The 20,215-nt window shown below is 36.8% G+C and overlaps 1 protein-coding gene across 3 annotated transcripts in view; it reads left to right on the top strand.

Annotated features, from left to right (window-relative positions):
- PDE3B (phosphodiesterase 3B) overlaps positions 1 to 20,215 on the top strand; it is a 190,742-nt gene that overhangs the window by 152,485 nt on the left and 18,042 nt on the right. For 2 of the 3 annotated variants that reach the window (XM_088843072.1, XM_055423329.2), the window contains 5 exons: positions 5,091 to 5,242; positions 6,238 to 6,375; positions 8,901 to 9,012; positions 10,204 to 10,317; positions 19,084 to 19,271. In XM_088843072.1, the coding sequence (XP_088699198.1) occupies positions 5,091 to 5,242; positions 6,238 to 6,375; positions 8,901 to 9,012; positions 10,204 to 10,317; positions 19,084 to 19,271 (704 nt within the window). The remainder of the gene's footprint in view (positions 1 to 5,090; positions 5,243 to 6,237; positions 6,376 to 8,900; positions 9,013 to 10,203; positions 10,318 to 19,083; positions 19,272 to 20,215) is intronic. The other variant, XM_055423330.2, reaches the window with a different exon arrangement.

Raw genomic sequence — 20,215 nt, 5'->3', positions numbered from 1 at the left:
TAGCCATTGAAGAACTAATAGACTCCTCAGAATATCCAGTGTAAGACCTGGAGGAGAATAGAGACGAAGGAAATGAGTCTCGAGTTTGGGGCTACCAAAAGGTGTTTGCTGCTTCCAGAGGGGCCAGTACCAATAGAACAAACAGTCCCTTTCAGTAGCTTCATGGGTCAGCTTCTTGGGACTACGAAGATAAAGATTAGAGTTGAAAGTTTGCCATGATAGGATTAACTTGGTAAACTCTGCAGTACTGCATCTTAAGAATAAAAGTAAACCAGAAATAGATAGGCCCTTTCAGGGGTTACAGGTGAATATCAGTCTCTTCACATACCTTAAAATTCACCCTTCCGTAGTGTACAATATAATAGTTTTGGGGGTTTACATTTTAAAAGATTAAAAAACAACAACAAAGAAGACCAATCCTTTACATACTTCCAAAAAATAGGAGGGCAAACTTCCCAACTCATTCTGTAAATAAAACCAGTATTATTCTGACACCATAACCAGACAAAAGCATCACAAGAAACGACAACTAGAGACCAACATTGCCAATATCCTTAACAAAATACTAGCACACTGAATCTTACAACATATAAAATGTCATATTCATGACACTGGTAATTTATACCAGGAATGCAGGGGTGGTATAGCATTTGAAAATTAATTAATGTAATACTCCCCATAAAGAGGGGGGGATCACATGATAAATAGATGCACAAAAAACATTTGACAAAATCCAACACTCTTTCATGATGAAAACACATAGTATTAGGAAAGTTCTTCAACCTGATTAAGGGCATCTTTGAAAGAAACACAAATTTAACATCATCCTTACTGGAAAAAGACTGATGCTTTCCCACTAGGATCAAGAATAAAAGAAAGAGTTTTGCTTTAAACACTTCTATTCAATATAGTACTGGAGGTTCTAGCCAGGAAAATTTCTAGAAAGATAAAAAGATTAGGAAATCCTGAATGGAAATAAATAAAATTCTTCTTATTCACAGATCATTTGTTTAAAAATTCCAAAGAATACACACACACACACAGAGTCACAAGAGACAAAATCAGTGTACAAAATCAACTGTATTTCTATATACCAGAAATGAATCCCCATAAACTGAAATTAAGAAAACATTTTTAGGACTTCACTATTGGTCCAGTGGTCAAGAATCCACCTGCTAGTGAGGGTGTGTGTGTGTGTCCATCCACCTGCCAGTGAGGGGGTGTGTGTGTGCGTGCTCAGTTGTGTCTAACTCTTTGCAGTGCCAAGGACTGTAGCCCTACAGGCTCCTCTATCCATGGAATTTTCCAGGCAAGAGTACTAGAGTGTGTTGCCATTTTCTCCTCCAGGGAATTCTCCCAACCCAGAGATCAAACCTGGGACACCTGCATTCCAGGCAGATTCTTTACAACTACACCACAGGAATTCCCTAGCCAGTGAGGGGTACACAGGTTAAATGCCTGGTCCAGGAGGATTCCACATGTCCCTGGGAAGCGAAGCCCATGCTCCACAGCTACTGAAGCAAGAGAAGCCACTTCAATGAGAAGCTCATGTGCTGCAACTAGAGACTAGCCCCCACACTCCAAAACCAGAGGCACTTAGCAACGAAGAACCAATGCAGCCAAAAATAAAATTACAAAAAAAAAATTTCCACTTACAATAGTATCAAAAAGAATAAAGTTAGAATAAATTTAACAAAAAATAGATTTATAAACTGAAAACTATAAAAGATTGTTGAGAAAAATTAAAGTCTAAATAAACTGAGAGACGTTGCAGTAGCAAACAGATTGGAAAAAACAGTACTTTCAACAGGGCTGTTCTTCCAAATTGATCTATAAATTCATCCCAATTCTGATAAAATTCCACAAGGCTTTTTTTTTTAAGTAGAAGTTGACAACTTGGTGTTAAAATTTACATGGAAATACAAATGACCTAAAAGTCAAAACAATTTGGAAAAACAACAAATTTGGAGGACTGATATTACCTGAGTTCAAAACTTATTCCCACTTCAAAAGATACCAAAGACGAAATGAAAGACAAACCACAGATTGGGAGAAAAATTTGCAGTTATACATCTGATAAAGGTCTTATATCTGTGATATATAACTTTTACAGCTCAACAGTAAGAAATCAACCAACAATTAAAACACAAGCAAAAGATTTTATATTTTCTGTTGAAAGACTTTTGGTGAAGGATATGAAGGATATAGAGAACAGGTAGTAAATACATGAAAAAATGATTAACATCATTCAGTTCAGTTCAGTTCAGTCTCTCAGTCGTGTCCGACTCTCCGCGACCCCATGAATCACAGCACGCCAGGCCTCCCTGTCCATCACCAACTCCCGGAGTACACTCAAACTCATGTCCACAGAGTCGGTGATGGCATCCAGCCATCTCATTCTCCGTCGTCCCCTTCTCCTCCCGCCCCCAACCTTTCCCAGCATCAGAGTCTTTTCCAGTGAGTCAACTCGTCGCACGAGGTGGCCAAAGTATTGCAGTTTCAGCTTTAGCATCAGTCCCTCCAATGAACACCCAGGATTGATCTCCTTTAGAATGGACTGGTTGGATCTCCTTGCAGTATAAGGGACTCTCATCATTAGGGAAATGCAAATTAATATTATACTGAGACACCAGTAAACTAGAATAGGCATAATCAAAAAGATAGACAATACCAAGTGTTGGCAAAAATGCAGAGAAACTGGAAACTTGTGCATTGCTGATGGAAATATAAAATGTTAAACCCTCTTCAGTAAACATTTTGACAGTTTCTTTAAAAGTTAGAGACTTCCCTGGTGGTCCAATGGCTCACAAGTTTGATCCCTGATTGGGAAACTAAGATACTACATGCTGTGTGGCGCAGCCAAAAAAAAACCAAAACACAAACAAACAAAAAAAAGGACATAAATTTACCATATTACCCAGCACTAACAAGGATAAGAATTTACTCAAGAGAAAAAATAAGAGCACTCAAAGATAGGATTGTGTCTGCTTCAGTTCAGTTCAGTCGCTCAGTCGTGTCCGACTCTCTGCGACCCCATGAATCACAGCACGCCAGGCCTCCCTGTCCATCACCAACTCCCGTGACATCTTTATTTATGATAGTACTAAACTGGAAATGATCCAAATGTTCATCAACTTGTAACTGAATAAATATTGTAGGATTCTAATTAACAAAAAAAGAACAAACTTCTGATATATGCTGCTATGTGGATAAATTTTAAAACATTATTTTAAGTGAAGAAAACCAAACTAAAAAGATAATACACTGTTTGATTCTATTTATATGAAATTCTAGAAAATGCAAATTTACAGTGACAATAATTGGAATAGCAGTTGCCTGGGAATAAGGGTTAACTATAAATAGGCATGAGGATATTTTTTGAAGTCACTTTAGTTGTGTCCAACTCTTTGTGACCCCATGAACTGACTGTAGCCCACCAGGCTTCTCTGTCCATGGGATTCTCCAGGCAAGAATACATGGAGAGTGGGTTGCCATGCCCTCCTCCAAGGGATCTTCCCGAACTCGCATCTCTTCTATCTCCTGCATTGGCAGGAGGGTTCTTTAACCACCTAGCTCCACCTGGGAAACCCCTTTTGAGGTGATGTGAATGTTCTAAAACTAGATTGTCATGCATAGAGAACAGACTTTTGCTTGCCAAGAGGGAGGGGATTGGGGTAGAGATGAAGTGGGAAGTCGGGATTAGCAGATGTGCAAAGTATTCTATATAGAATGGGTAAACAACAAGGTCCTACTGTATAGCATGGAGAACTATATTCAGTATCTTTTGGTAAATCATAATGGAAAGAGGACTACAAAAGAATGTAGGACTTCCCTGGCAGTCTAGTGTTTTAGCACGCTGTACTTCCACTGCAGGGGCTGCAGATTCGATCCCTTTTGGAGGAACTAAAATCCTGTGTGCTGCTGGGTCAAAAAAAATTTTTTTAATTTAAAAAATTAAGAAAATAAAGAATACACATATAAATATATGAATAACAGTCACTGTGCTTTACAGCAGAAATTAAGACACCTTGTAAATCAACTGTACTTCAATAAAAATGAATGAATAAATAAGCCTAGTTTTTCTGAAAGTCAACTCAAATGAGTGCTCTTAAAAACACTTTAAAAAACCTTTTATTTAAAAAAATCCCTACATATTGAAAAATAAATAAATCTGAAGTTTGTGGCTTGATAAATTTTCATACATCTAATATACATATCTAATCAGCACCCAGATCAATAAAATATTACCAGCACCTCAGAAATTCCTCCCATGCCTGCTTCCAGGAATTGCTCCCCCAAAGATAATGTTTATCCTGTCTTTCAGTATTCATGTGTATCAATTTTGATATGTTTTTTAACTTTTCATAAAGAGACTCACAGAGTATACCTGTGTGTCTGTCTGCCTTCATTTGACATTGTATTTTTATAAACTATATTGATGCATGTGATTGTAGTTTATTCTTTTTGCTTTGCAGTGTTCAATTGTGTGAATACACTACAGTTTATTTATTTTACTGTTGATGGGTTTGGGGAAAGTTTCCTGTTTATCTATTACAAATAGAATGAGTATGAATATTTTTTTGTATATGAATGAATGAATGCTATTAGCCACCAGTGCTGCATCCTATTTCCATGTAATTTGGGGAAAAGAACATTATTAATGACATTAGTAGAGAAATAATTCATGACATTGTTTTAATTTTTAGATGTTCCTTAATCTCATCCGTAATTATGACTTTAGAATTTTCATACCCAAAACTCAAATAATTTCAAGTATTAGAAATTGTTTACATGAGATTGGTTTTAAAAAAATTCCTATTGAGAGGGACTGACGTTTTCAGTTTCTCATTCTTACAGTGAATATTCACCCATCTCTTTCATCCATGAGTAGCTATATCAGGTGAAACATTGCCTGAGCACAAGGTACCTACTCCAAATGGTCCAGCAAGACACAACTTAATTGTGTCAGTTTAGATTGAATGCCAGTATGGTTCAATTTATCCGAATATTTTTTACAGAACTTTTCTTATGAAGTTGTCCATATAGGACAAATTTTATTCTTGTTTATTACTTTATATATGTTTTGAAAGGTGACGAAGACAATACCATTTTCTCAAAAGCATCATTCAACCTTACCGAAGCTCAGCAAGAAGTGGAAACAGAGAACAGAGACTGCAGAACATTACTTTGGGAAGGTGATAATCACCCGAAAGAAGCAGCACAGAATGAAGAGCAACCAAATGTAAAAGATAAACTTTCAATATGATTATGTTAAGGTGAAATATATTACCAGTTAGTACTAAGTTTATTATTTTTTGCCCAGAACAAGGTTTTTAATACAATAATTTTCTTAAAAGTTTTTACTGAAAAGTCGCTGTGACACCTGAAAAAAAATTTCTTTAAATCAATGAGGGGTTTGGGATTAACATATACAGACTGCTGTATATAAAAGATAAACAACAAAGACCTAAAGTATAGCACAGGGAACTTGACTCAATATTCTATAATAACCCATATGAGGAAAGAATCTGAAAAAGATACATGTGTATGTATAACTGAATTACTTTGCCATACATCTGAAACTAACACAACAGTGAAAATTAACTATATTCCAATATAAAATAAAAATTTAAAAAGAGGAAAACCTTGAATTTAAAAAAATTTACTTTAAAACTCATCATCCTAGAACTGAGTGCATTCATTTTTAAATGAACACATTTCTTTAGTTTTATAGTCAATATATTTTTTTCTATGCTGATATTTTCATCATATATGTTAAACTGAGACAATAAAGTATGTGCAGTCATTAAAAACAATGAAAATAATCTATAATCATAGGATTTTTTTCCTTATTTTTTTTTTTTCAAAATTCAAGCTTTTTAGGGGAAAAAAATCCATTTCTTTTGAGAAGTTATCCCAGTAACAAATGTCAGTATAAGGATCTAAGTTTCTCTCTGTTACATTATCCTGTGATCTCTTTAACTTCCAAAATGAAAATAATGAATTTTAGATTTCTGTAGCCTTTTGGAAATAAAATATTTTTATTTATAAAAGTAGTGTAATGACCGGTAAGTCTTTTGATGCCTAGAAGACATGTTTATATTTGAGAATAACCATTATAGAAAATAATATTGACCATTTTTTATTCATTTTTAAGTGTTCTCATTTAGCTGTGGATATAACAATATTTATAAAAGGTAAGGTTAAGTTGGTTTGATTTTTCCCCTGCATATACAGATTGAACAAGAAGCATCACAGGATCTGATTTTAATAGAAGATTATGACTCATTAATAGAAAATATGAGTAACTGGAATTTTCAAATTTTTGAACTTGTAGAAAAGATGGGAGAGAAATCAGGAAGGATCCTCAGTCAGGTTTGTTTCATATCTCTACTGCTTTAATTTTTCCTTGAATTTTTATAAAAAGCAAACTCTAAAGATTATAATATTGGCTTACATATAAGTTTAACATTGTTCATTGAATTATTTTTTTCACAAATAGTTTTCAGTAGAAGATTTGAAAAGAGAAACCTATGTATGTAAAGCCATATATATATATAAGCACAATCTATTATTATAAGGTACTTATAATTTATGTATATATGAAAAGTATTTGTCCATAATAATGTGGTTTAATTTATACTAAAATAGTGATAAAGGTTCACTTTTTATTGAATCTTAAGATTTAAAAGGACATGAAGGGTGATCTAGTTCTTTGGACTGAAACTTCAGTTCAGTTCAGTCGCTCAGTTGTGTCCCACTCTTTTCGACCCCATGAACCATAGCACGCCAGGCCTCCCTGTCCATCACCAACTCCTGGAATTTACCCAAACTCATGTCCATTGAGTCAGTGATGCCATCCAACCTCTCATCCTCTGTTGTCCCCTTCTCCTCCCACCTTCAATCTTTCCCAGCATCACGGTCATTTCAAATGAGTCAGCTCTTAGCATCCGGTGGCCAAAGTATTGGAGTTTCAGCTTCAACATCAGTCCTTCCAATGAACAACCAGGACTGATCTGCTTTAGAATGGACTGGTTGGATCTCCTTGCAGTCCAAGGGACTCTTCAAGAGTCTTCTCCAACACCACAGTTCAAAAGCATCAATTCTTCTGTGCTCAGCTTTCTTTATAGTCCAACTCTCTCATCCATACATGACCACGGGAAAAAGCGTAGCCTTGACTAGACGGACCTTTGTTGGCAAAGTAATGTCTCTACTTTTTAATATGCTGTCTAGGTTGGTCATAACTTTCCTTCCAAGGAGTAAGTGTCTTTTAATTTCATGGCTGCAGTCACCATCTGCAGTGATTTTGGAGCCTAAAAAAATAAAATCTGTCACTGTTTCCACTGTTTCCCCATCTATTTGCCATGAAGTGATGGGACTGGATGCCATGATCTTAGTTTTCTGAATGTTGAGCTTTAAGCCAGCTTTTTCACTCTCCTCTTTCACTTTCATCAAGAGACTCTTTAATTCCTCTTCACTTTCTGCCATAAGGGTCATGTCATCTGCGTATCTGAGATTATTGATATTTCTCCCAGCAATCTTGATTCCAGCTTGTGGTTCACCCAGTCCAGTGTTTCTTGCTGCTGCTGCTGCTACTGCTAAGTCACTTCAGTCGTATCCGACTCTGTGTGACCCCACAGACGGAAGCCCACCAGGCTCCCCCATCCCTGGGATTCCCCAGACAAGAACACTGGAGTGGGTTGCCATTTCCTTCTCCAATGTGTGAAAGTGAAAAGTGAAAGTGAAGTCGCTCAGTCGTGTCCAACCCTTAGCGACCCCACGGACTGCAGCCTACCAGGCTCCTCCATCCATTTTCACCTATCCTCCCTGTCCTGGTGACTCAGACGGTAAAAGCATCTGCCTGCAGTGTGGGAGACCTGGGTTTGATCCCTGGGTTGGGAAGATCCCCTGGAGAAGGAAATGGCAACCCACTCCAGTACTCTTGCCTGGAAAATCCCACAGACAGAGGAGCCTGGTAGGTTATGGTCCATGTGGTTGCAAAGAGTTGGACACGACTGAGCGACTTCACTTTCCCTTTCCCTGTGCTTTACCCAAGGCCACGTGGTCCACTTCTTGCTAGAACCATGGACAAATACTTCCATTTTACCACCCAGACTCAAGGTTCTTGACGGGTCCACACAACAGGGTCAGATTAATCTTCCTGAAATATCACTGTCATTAACTCCAAAGTATCTTATTCATGAAATGAGAGAACACAAGGATAAAATATGTGAAAAAAACATAATTTATCACATTGAGTCGGAGAAGGCACTGGCAAGCCACTTCAGTACTCTTGTCTGAAAATCCCATGACGGAAGAGCCTGGCAGGCTGCAGTCCGTGGGGTCGCTAAGAGTTGGACACGACTGAGCAACTTCACTTTCACTTTTCACTTTCACGCATTGGAGAAGGAAGTGGCAACCCACTCCAGTGTTCTTGCCTGGAGAATCCCAGGGATGGGGGAGCCTGGTGGGCTGCCGTCTATGTGGTTGCACAGAGTCGGACACGACTGAAGCAACTTAGCAGCACCAGCAAATTGAGTAATTTAGGGTCAGAAATGTGATAAATATATTGTTCTGACATCTCTTTAACGCCTAGGGCTATACTAGAATACAATTCATAAGCCCTTCAATAAATTATGACTGAAAAGCTGAAGGGAAGAGTGGAAAATTTTTAAAACTGGGACATGATATGGTAATTGTTCTCTGGTTTTCAAGGGCTTTGTGGTAGTATCTTCCTTCATGTTTTGGAAAGAAATCATTGTAGGGAAATTTTTAATAAATTATTAAGTTAGAGACATGTACATGGTTAGCTTTGCCAATGCAAATCACAAAAACATTATACTCAACTAGAAATAGAAATTCTGATTTTTAAACTGTACTTTCTTTTAATTGACATTTAGGTTGTGTATACCCTATTTCAAGACACTGGCTTATTGGAGATATTTAAAATTCCCACTCTACAATTCATGAACTACTTTCATGCTTTAGAAAATGGTTATCGAGACATTCCTTGTAAGTATTACATATTTTAACTTGAAATAATACTGGTTTTGAAATTCCTTGTTAACTCCCTTTAGATGGCCCCTAAACACTTTCTAAATGGCACGTTTGGAAGAATTGAAAAATAGTAATTTAAAAAGAAAATCTACCTCCTCCTACCCAGAGTTAACTGACTGCTGTTAACATTTTGGTATATATCCTTCAAGACTTTTCTTATACATATACTTATTTTTTATGAAGTGAATCATACTATTAATACCTATTTATAGTCTGCTTTTTCACATAATTATATAGTATAAGCTTTCTGTGTTAATAATTATTTATATGAATACCTTATCATTTCAGATGTTTGGTAATATTGTCATGAGTTTCCTAAATTTCTTATTTTAAAATGTTTAAAATTTACCCACAGAATTTGTTTTTTAACTGTGCCCTGACTTATGGAATAATTTTTAATGGCTATTTGATTTTATGATAAAATAGAATTTTAATTTTATATTAAGAAAAGATACAATTTTCTTTATGTGTTGATTCATTCCACACTTAACCTCCAGGGGAACATTCTTTGGAGAAATAGCCAATTATTCTTAAATTGGCATGATTCATTAATAATAGTGATGCTTAATAATTTAATGTGCCTTATATGTACTCTAATTATCACAAAATATGTATTTTGAAAAGTGGCTGAATTTTACAAATGGAATAAGATGATACTTTAAGGTGTACTTAAAGATCAGAGGAATGGGAAAAAGAAAGCCATGGTGAGGAGTCTTCACTGTCACGTCCAGTTAGAATATACTGGTTAATAAGAGTCTCTGGGGACTTCCCTGGCAGTCTAGTGATTAGGACTCCGTGCTTCCACTGCGGGGGTCATGGGTTCCATCCCTGCTCCGGGGACTAGATCCTGCAAGCCAAATGGCACAGTCCAAAAACAAGCAAAAGTAACCTTAAGTAAGTTAGCCCTGGTTATGATGCCTTTTCTTTGATCCCTGTACATGTTTTCATAGTATATGTGAAAGTTTTTAAAAGAGACATCAAGAAACTTGACAAAATAAGATGAAACAAAAATCTAATTGTTGGAAATTATTCTAAGCCATATGTTTTATTTAGGAGGATACAGTGAGACTAGAAAGTACTTTTTAAAATGTCCTATGTTAAAAATAACAAAATGACCATTTTTATAAAACATTTTGGTGACTTTAGATCATAATCGTATACATGCCACAGACGTCCTACATGCTGTTTGGTATCTGACAACACGGCCCATTCCTGGCCTGCAGCAGATCCACAGTGATCATGGAGCAGGAAATGAAACAGGTACTCCCTTCTACTAATCTTTCCTTAAAGTATTTCATTAGGCATTATAAATCAAACTATCTCATTTCATTATCTCTGTTCTCTTAGCATTTTTATTAAGTCACCTTTGGTTATATAAAGTGAATGGGAAATCGCTCAGTTGTGTGCAACTCTTTGCGACCCCATGGGCTGTAGCCTATCAGGTTCCTCTGTCCATGGGATTTTCTGGGCAAGAATACTGGAGTGGGTTGCCACCTCCTTCTCCAGGAGATCTTCCCAACCCAGGGATTGAACCCAGGTCTCCCGCATTGTAGGCAGATGCTTTACCGTCTGAGCCACCAGGGGTATATATAAAGTATTATGTAAATTTTGGTGAATGCAAATTGGGAAACTTACTACCCATCTGAATATTCAATACTACTCAATTTACCATGTTTCTTTTCTGTGTCCCACCCTGCTGCTTCTTCACTGAGATAGCCAATATCCTGAATATTATGATAATCTGTTTTGCTTTTCTTTCAGTTATTATTTTTCCTGGTTTAGGTATATCATGTAAATTTAAAATATGTAACATTCCCAACAGATGGGGATATGTTTAAAAGCTTCACATAAGTATTTAAACAGTGATATTAAAAAAAAATTGTTAACATTCAAATTTTGTTTCCTTATCATAAATATAACTATTTATGCAAATGTGATAAATTGTAACATTCACTGCTCTCTTACTCTAGTTTATAGAAGAGGGGAGGAAACCTCTATCCAGTGCTTTCACTGCCATGGCCTGGGTTCAATCCTTGATCAGGGAACTGAGATCCTGAAATTTTAAAACAAAAAAATTTTTAAACGAAAATTTAAAAACATTGAAAATAAGACAGGAGAAATACTCCAGTAAGAAATACACACAAATCAGGACAGAATTTGCTTCGTTACAAATGCCTGAGAATTGTTATCATACTAATCAGTGTAAAGGTCTCAGTCTTAGCCACTTCTTCACATTCTTTGGTGGTTTAGTCTAAAGTACTGACACTGTGGACATGAGTTTGAGTGAACTCCGGGAGTTGGTGATGGACAGGGAGGCCTGGCGTGCTGTGATTCATGGGGTCGCGGAGAGTCGGACACGACTGAGCGACTGAACTGAACTGAACTACACCATTGTTTGGTGGATTTGCCGTATGTCACTGATTCATTTTTGTCTGCCATCCATATTGACTTTCATAGTGATCTTCCTTCTTTCTAGTAGTTCGGTGCTTCCATCAGAGATCGCTTTCTTCAGCCTTTTTTGTTTGTAGATGTATTTATTTTATCCTAGAAGAATGCATCCTTATTCCAGCACATTTGTAGATATCATTGTATCTTCTGACACCTACAGTATCTGTTGACAAATCAGCCATAAGTCTTATTTCTCCTTTATGGTACTATGTCCCTTTTCTTTTGCTATTGGTTTTTAGCATTTTGTCTATGGTACACTCAGGTTATATTCTTTGTATTCATCTTATTTGGGCGTTCAGTAAACTTCTTGAATATATTAATTAATGTCTTTTATTGGTTTCTGTCATACTCTTCAGAATTTTTCCAGCCTTCACTCACTGCCCAATTCCAAAGCTACCTCCACATTTTTAGATATTTGTTACAGCAACACTCTACTTCCAAGTGCCAAAATCTGTAGTGTTTTCTTATGGCTCCTGTAACAAATTACTACAGATTTAGTGGCTTAAAATGATACAAATGTGGGGGATTCCCTGCCAAAGTGGTTAGGACTCTGTGATCCCTAGTCAGGGAACCAAGATCCCACATACCATGAGGTGTGGTCAAAAACAAAATACAAATTTATTAACTTATTATTCTGGATCCAGAAGTCTGAAAATCATTCAACTAGGCTAAAATCCAGGTGTCAGCAGGACTATTTTCTTCCTGGAGTCCCCAGTGAATAATGTTTCCTTGCCCCCTCCAACTTAGACAAGCCACCTGCATTCCATGGCTAATGGCCCCTTCTTCAAAGACAGCAGCATAGCATCTTCAAGTATGTCTCTGACCCTGACCTTTTCATCCTTCAGAGGAATTAGCAAAAAGTGGTACAACTACAACCTTGGTTTTCTGTCCAGAGTACACATTCCTGACAGCGAATCTCTCACTTCTAGTATTTTTTGCAGTCTGGACAAGTTGAGAATTCCCCAGATTACCAAATCCTGGATCCTTCTTGCTTAGCAATTCTTCCTCACTTTCCTCTTACATTTTATTTCAAACAGTAAGAAAGCAGGCTTATCTTTACTGCTTTCCTTGGAAATCTCAGCTAAATATCTAAGTTCATTGTTTACATGTTTTGTATTCCATGAATAGAGTTCAACCAAGCTTTCTGCTGCTATATTAACAATGACCCCTTTCCTTTAGTCTCCAATAATGGGTTCTTGGCTTTGTCCTTAATAGAGGTTTTCTACCATCACCCTGTTCAAGATGATTTGCGTAAATACCCTAAGGCAATGTCTGTTTTCTGTGCTCCTCACTTCCTTCTGCGTTCTTACTAGCAGTGTTATAAGTCCTTATACAATATTATGGAATAAAGTATATGTAGAAGACAGTTTTCTTTGGAAAACCAAGTAGCTGCTGAAATGGAAAACTGTGGTAGAAACAAAGACTGTAAGGACTATGAAATGCACTGCTTTATTCTGACCACAGTGGAGAATAGAAAGGATGTCTACGACACCAAAAGTAACAGCAACAAAAGCAAAAATAAACAAGTGGGACTGCATCAAACTAAAAAGCTTCTACACAGCAAAGGAAACAATTTTAAAAACAAAAAGGCAACCAACAGAATGGAAGTAAATATTTGTAATTCATATTCTGAGCGTAAGGGGTTAATATCAAACATACATAAAGATCTTATACAACTTAATACCAAAAAACAATCCAATTTAAAAAAAAGGGGCAGAGAAATACAAATCAAAACCACAGTGGGCTATCACCTCACACTTGTTAGAAAGGCTGTCATCAAGACAAGAGGTAAGTTTTGGCCAAGATGTGGATATAAGGGAACACTTGTGCACTGTTGAAGGAAAGATAGGTTGGTTCAGCCACTGTGAACAGCAGTATGGAGATTTTTATTTCTCAAAAAAATAAAGTAGAACTATCATGTGAAGGAGCAATTTCTGGGTATATATCCAAAGGGAATGAAAATAGAAGTTTGAAGAGATATATGCACTTTCATATTTGTTACTGCATTATTCATAATAGCCAAGACATGGAAATAATCCATGAATAGATAAAGATGTGTGTGTGTGTGTGTGTGTGTGTGTGTGTGTACATGTACACACAATGGAATGTTTTTCAGCCATGAGATAGAAGGAAATCCTGCCATTTGCAGCAGATGGGCCTTAAGGGCTAAATGAAATATCAGACAAATACTTTATGGTGTCAGTTACATATGGAATATAAAAATGCTGAATTTTTAAAAACAGAGAATGTAATGGTGGTTACCAGAGGCTGGGAGTGAGGGAATTGGGGATATGTTTAAGGTTACAAACTTGGAGCTAGTAGATAAATAAGTCCTGGAGAGCTAATGCACAGTATAGTGGTTATAGTCATAAATACCACCTTATAAAGTTCAAAGTTGCTGAGAGACTAGATCTTAATTGACCTCACCCCAGGAAAAGAAATGATAATTATGTGGTGTCGTAGAGGTGTTAGCTAATGCTTACAGGTGGTAATCATATTGCAGTATACAGATATATCAAATGAACACATTGTATACCTTAAATTTACAGTGTTTTTATGTTAATTATATTTCAGTAAAAAAAAAAAAAAAATGAAATAACAAGTTTAGAGTTTTAATGAATGGTTAGAGAACCAGATAGTTAAAAGAATTCCTTGACTTCTCTGGTGGCTAAGTGAATCCAGAATCCACCTGCCAGTGCAGGAGACTTGAGTTTGATGCCTGATCCAGAAAGGGTCCCACATGCCACCAAACAACTTAGGCCTGTGTGCAACAACTGTTGAGCCTGTGCTTTAGAGCCCAGGAGCTGCAACTATTGAGCCCACCTGACGCAACTATGGAAGCACACACACTCTACCGCCTGTGCTCCACAAAAAGAGAAGCCGCTGCAAGAAGCTGGAGCACTGCAACTAGAGGGTAGCCCCTGCTCACCACAACTAGGGAAAGGCCTGAGTAGCAGTGAAGAACCAGCACAGACAAAAATAATTAAATAAAATTTTTAATTAAAAAAAAAGAATTTTTTAATTATTATAGCAGTAGGATTGTAACTTCTGAAAACATAATTCAAAGATTGATCCTGAAGTTACCTGAAATTCAATGCAAGTTGAGTTCATGGCCTCAACTTGGCCTCTTATGTTAGAGCTGTGGTATTGATTGGAAAAGAAAGGACCCTTATAATTGGAAGAATATTTGAGTCGATTTCAATAAATCTGATTACCCTGAACCCCTCATACCTTGCTGTACCTCCATGCTGAAAAATAATCATTTCTGCTTGTGTTGGTTGCCTGAAGACCTTGGAACAACCTCACCTGAGATTCTTGACTTGTAGGTCTATGCTAGTTCACCTCTAAATCTAGTCCCACCACCTCTCATTTCTTTGTGATCCATAATTAAACTCAGATCTGCCACAATCTAAGTCTGAGTACCAAAATAATTTCCTAAATTTATATTGGCAGAAACCTGAGGAACATATATGGGAATGGATTTTAAGTGTTACAGCAAGACAAAGGAAGGTAATGGTTGATCATTATGAATTTACTGATGTAGGTATACCCATTGGAAATGTGGGCTCTTTTCACTTTGGGGCGGTTATGAATAAATGCTTCTATGAATATTCATCTACCAGCTTTTGTGTGGGTTTATGTTTTCATTTCTCTTGGCCACCTACCTAGTTTTATGGAATTGCTGGGTCATAAGGTGACTCTGTGATTAACATTTGGAGGGACTGCCAAACTATTTTCCAAAATGGTTGCACTATTTTACATTCCCACATGCAGTGTATGAAGATCCCAATTTATTAATATAATTAATAATATTAATTTATCTGCCATTTATCATTGTCTTGATAGCCATTTTATAGTTGTGTGAAGTGGTATCTCACTGTGGATTTTTTGATTCACAGTTTTCTAATAGCTAATGATGTTGAGCATTTTTCATGTTTTTTTAGGTCATGTGTATACATTTGTCCTTTGTCCATTTAAAAATTAGGTCATTTGTCTTTTCATTATTGAGTTGTAGAAGTTTTTTTAATATGTTCTGGATACAAGTGTCAACCTAGACAGCATATTAAAAAGCAGAGACATTACTTTGCTGATAAAGGTCTGTCTAGTCAAAGCTATGGTTTTTCCAGTAGTCATGTATGGATGCGACAGTTGGACCATAAAGAAAGCTGAGAGCCAAAGAATTGATGCTTTTGGACTGTGGTGTTGGAGAAGACTCTTGAGAGTCTTGGACTCTCCTTGGACTGCAAGGAGATCAAACCAGTTAATCCTAAAGGAAATTAGTCTTGAATATTCATTGGAAGGACTGATGCTGAAGCTGCAATATTTTGGCTACCTGATGTGAAGAGCTAACTCATTAGAAAAGACCCTGATGCTGGGAAAGATTGAAGACAGGAGGAGAAGGGGATAACAGAAGATTAGATGGTTGGATGGCATCACCAGCTAAATGGACATGAATTTAAGCAAGTTCTGGGAAATGGTGAAGGACAGGGAAACCTGGTGTGCTGCAGTCCATGAGTTCACAGAGTCAGACTTGATTGAGCGACTGAACAACAATAAAGCATAAAGTTTTAAATTTTGATGAAGTTTAATTTATCTAATTTTTTCTTTCATTATTCATGCTTTTGGTGTCATATCTACAAAGGGTTTGTGTAACTTGGGGTCATGAAGATTTACTGTTTTCTTCTAAGAGTTTCATAGTGCTCTTAAGTTTTGGTCTAGGATCCACTAAAACTAATTTGAGGGGATGAAGTAAGGAAGAGGTCTAACATTCACTGTTTAGCATATAGAAATCTAGTTGTCTTGGCACCATTTGTTGAAAAAATTTCTTTATGTATTCTCCATGATTGGTTGTTAACTGTTATAACACCATTTCTGCCTTTTAAGATGTGATATTAAATGAAACAACATGTATGAAAGTGCCTTGTATCACGTAAGGCGTAGTTGGCTCCCAGCAAGGTTTTGCTCCCTTATCCAAAAATCAATTGACCGTAAATATAAGGATTTATTTCTGGACTCAGTTCTGTTTCATTGATCTGTGTATCTATCCTTATGTCATTACCACACAATCTTTTGTTACTAAAGCTTTGTAGTAAACTTCAAAATTATTCTTCTTTTTCAAGATTGTTTTGGCTAATCTGGATCTCTTTCATTTCCATATGAATTTTAGGGCCAGCTTATATATCTTTTGTACAAAAAAGCCAGCTGGGATGTTGACTGGAGTATGTTGAACCACAGATTATTTGAGGGAGTATTGCCATCTTAACAGTATTAAGTCTCCCGAACCATGAGCATGGATATTTTTCTACTTATTTGTCTTCTTTAATTTCTTTCAACAAAGTTTTTTACTTTTCAGGATACTGGTTTTTCACTTCTTTTGTTAAATTTACTCCTAGTATGGAGAAATAAAATGGATTTTTTGCATATTGATCTAGTACCCTGCAACCTTTATGATCTCATTTTTAGTTTAATACTTTTCCTGTGGATTTCTTAGGATCTTTCTGTGTACAGAATCATGTCATTTACAAATAGAGATAGTTCTGCCTCTTCTTTTTCTAATGCCTTTTACTGAGGCCTCCTTTTAAATGGAATCTTCAGTAGTTATGTTCAGTTGTCTGGCCGTTTAGTTGTCTTGCCATGTATTTTCTTTTTTATACTAGTAATTTCACATTAAACATACATAGACTAATGTATTAAGATCCTAATATGTCAATTCTAAGTATATACTGAGTTTGAAAGGATTTTTTGCATTTTTTAATTTTTTATATATATTCTAAATTCTAGGGGCACTAAATTCTAGAATGCATATAATGCAAAAAAAATGGAAGTTTTCACTCTGATATTGGTAATTTAAATCTTATTAGAAACTTGAATGTTTAAATATATGTTTATCCATACATTTAAGTATCTTGTTTTTACTTTTTATAATTATTTTTAAAAGAAGCTCTGCTGCTGCTGCTAAGTCACTTCAGTCGTGTCCGACTCTGTGTGACCCCATAGATGGAAGCCCACCAGGCTCCCCTGTCCCTGGGATTCTCCAGGCAAGAACACTGGAGTGGGTTGCCATTTCCTTCTCCAATGTGTAAAAGTGGAAAGTGAAAAGTGAAAGTGAAGTCGCTCAGCCGCGTCCGACCCCTAGCGACCCCACGGACTGCAGCCTACCAGGCTCCTCTGTCCATGGGATTTTCTAGGCAAGAGTACTGGAGTGGCTTGCCATTGCCTGCTAGTGTGGGTTAATTCTAAAACTCAGTTCAGTTCAGTTCAGTCGCTCAGTCGTGTCCGACTCTTTGCGACCCCATGAATCACAGCACACCAGGCCTCCCTGTCCATCACCAACTCCCGGAGTTCACTCAAACTCATGTCCATCGAGTCGGTGATGCCATCCAGCCATCTCATTCTCTGTCGTCCCCTTCTCCTCCCGCCCCCAATCCTTCCCAGCATCAGAGTCTTTTCCAGTGAGTCAACTCTTCGCATGAGGTGGCCAAAGTATTGGAGTTTCAGCTTTAGCATCAGACCTTCCAATGAACACCCAGGATCGATCTCCTTTAGAATGGACTGGTTGGATCTCTTTGCAGTCCAAGGGATTCTCAAGAGTCTTCTCCAGCACCACAGGTGCAAAATATAAACAGCATAAAAGTAATTAGGTATCTTTATCAGTATTGTGTATTTTAAGTTATTATTTTAAACCCTTGTGATTGAAAATATTAAATGAACTAAATCATGATAAAGTCTTTTTGGACTTCGACAAGACAGGACATTATTCTAAGTTTCCCCTGCTGAACACAACCAATGAAATTTTATATCTCTTTAATATGTTTGTGGTTTTCTTTGCTGTCTACTCACAATATACTTTATTATTTCCTTCTTAATACTTTAAGATACCTTTAGCAAAAACGATTTGAGTGACCATCTAAATCGGTATAGCCATCAAATTACAAAAAAAGGAGAAACAAATGGTAAGGTGTTAAGGACACCAAAAGCACATTGCTGATAGTAAAATTATTGTTTCTAACTAGAAGATACAAAGAATTATACTGACTGAATCACTCCTCAGTTTTCCATACCTTTTCAGTTTCAGAGTTTTTCTTTACAGTATTTTATAAGGGGCTTCATGGAAGGAAAAAGAAAAGGAAGTAGTGTAGTCAGGGTTACAAATGAAAGGAAATCTATTTGGGTAAGATTTGAAAAGCATGTATGTTGAAATGCTTACTTTGTTAATATATTAAATTCCTAAGTCTCTATAGTGTTTCATGTAATTTTATTCTCTGGATTGCTTTTTCCTATTACTCTGGCCATTATGTTTAACCTTTAAATAACAAAAGTTTAGAAAATCAGAGGTTTTTAAAGATCACCTCTAGCTTGAGTTAACAGAGCATTATGAGAATCCTGTCATGTCGTGTTTAACACTGCTCCTCTCTGTTAGCGTGTATGTTGGAAATAGCATACTATTTTATGTCCATGTTCAGAGAGTATTTCTTAGGTAAGTCAACAAATAAGATGATCATATTACCTTTGGGAAGCTCCTTAGCCTCACTGTAAGGATTTTATATGTAATGCTCTTTCATTTTGTTTGTTCCTCAGCAATTAACCCTGAGCGAATTGCTTACATTTCTTCGAGGAGCTGCTCGATTCCAGATGAGAGCTACAGCTGCCTTTCTTCAAACATTCCTGCGCTGGAATTGATGGCTCTGTATGTGGCAGCTGCCATGCATGACTATGACCACCCAGGACGGACAAATGCATTCCTAGTGGCTACCAATGCCCCTCAGGTAGGAAATAACTTTTTCAGAAAGTCTAAGGAATGATTCTGAAATTTTACAGCCAGCCTACATTTCCCTCTGCACACCATTCTTCAGTTGAGGCATTTTGCCGTTGGATAAAACACATCAATATGACATGTGCTAAAGAGTTAGGGAAAGATCTTCAACTGGAAGATAAATAAAATATTCCTGAAAGAGTAATTCACTGTTTTTGTGAAATTCTGGAGTCCTGTGCTGTCAGTTTCTTTGCCTTTCATCAAATTGGTAAGATTTTGACTAGCTGTTAAGACTTACTCTTCCTTCTAGCCAGATCCTTCATATGCCTAAAAATTATAATGACTGAGAATTGTTATTACTTTTGTTGTTGTCCTCTTTTTTTTCCCCTAAGACATGCCATAATATGCAGTCTCTTATCTCAGCATATATTCATGTATGTAAAAAATCTTCTAGTACATTATTTTTGAATTCAGTACAGTGGATAAAGTGCAAGATTTCTTTAGGGTCACAATTTGCATAAGAGGTAGGAGTTTCCAACAAATGGATGCCATAATTGTAGTAGCTTTAAACATTAGGCCTTGGAACTACATACAGGCAGCCCTCCATATCCAGGGGTTCTGCCTCCCTGGATTCAGTCAACTGCAGATCAAAAATATTTGATAATTTAAAAAATTCCAGAAAGTTCCAAAAAGCAAAACTTAAATTTACTGCATACTAGTAACTATTTATCGGAGAAGGAAATGGCAAGCCACTCCAGTACTCTTGCCTAGAAAATCCCATGGACGGAGGAGCCTGGTAGGTTGCAGTCCATGGGGTCGCTACAAGTCAGACATGACTGAGCGACTTCACTTTCACTTTTCACTTTCACACATTGGAGAAGGAAATGGCAACCCACTCCAGTGTTCTTGCCTGGAGAATCCCAGGGACGGGGGAGCCTGGTGGGCTGCCGTCTGTGG

The sequence above is a fragment of the Moschus berezovskii genome, chromosome 14 (assembly GCF_049115385.1).
Source record: "Moschus berezovskii isolate FMDL1 chromosome 14, NW_MosBer_1.0, whole genome shotgun sequence".
Taxonomy (NCBI): Eukaryota; Metazoa; Chordata; class Mammalia; order Artiodactyla; family Moschidae; genus Moschus; species Moschus berezovskii.
This window is presented reverse-complemented; position numbering and strand designations above follow the sequence as displayed.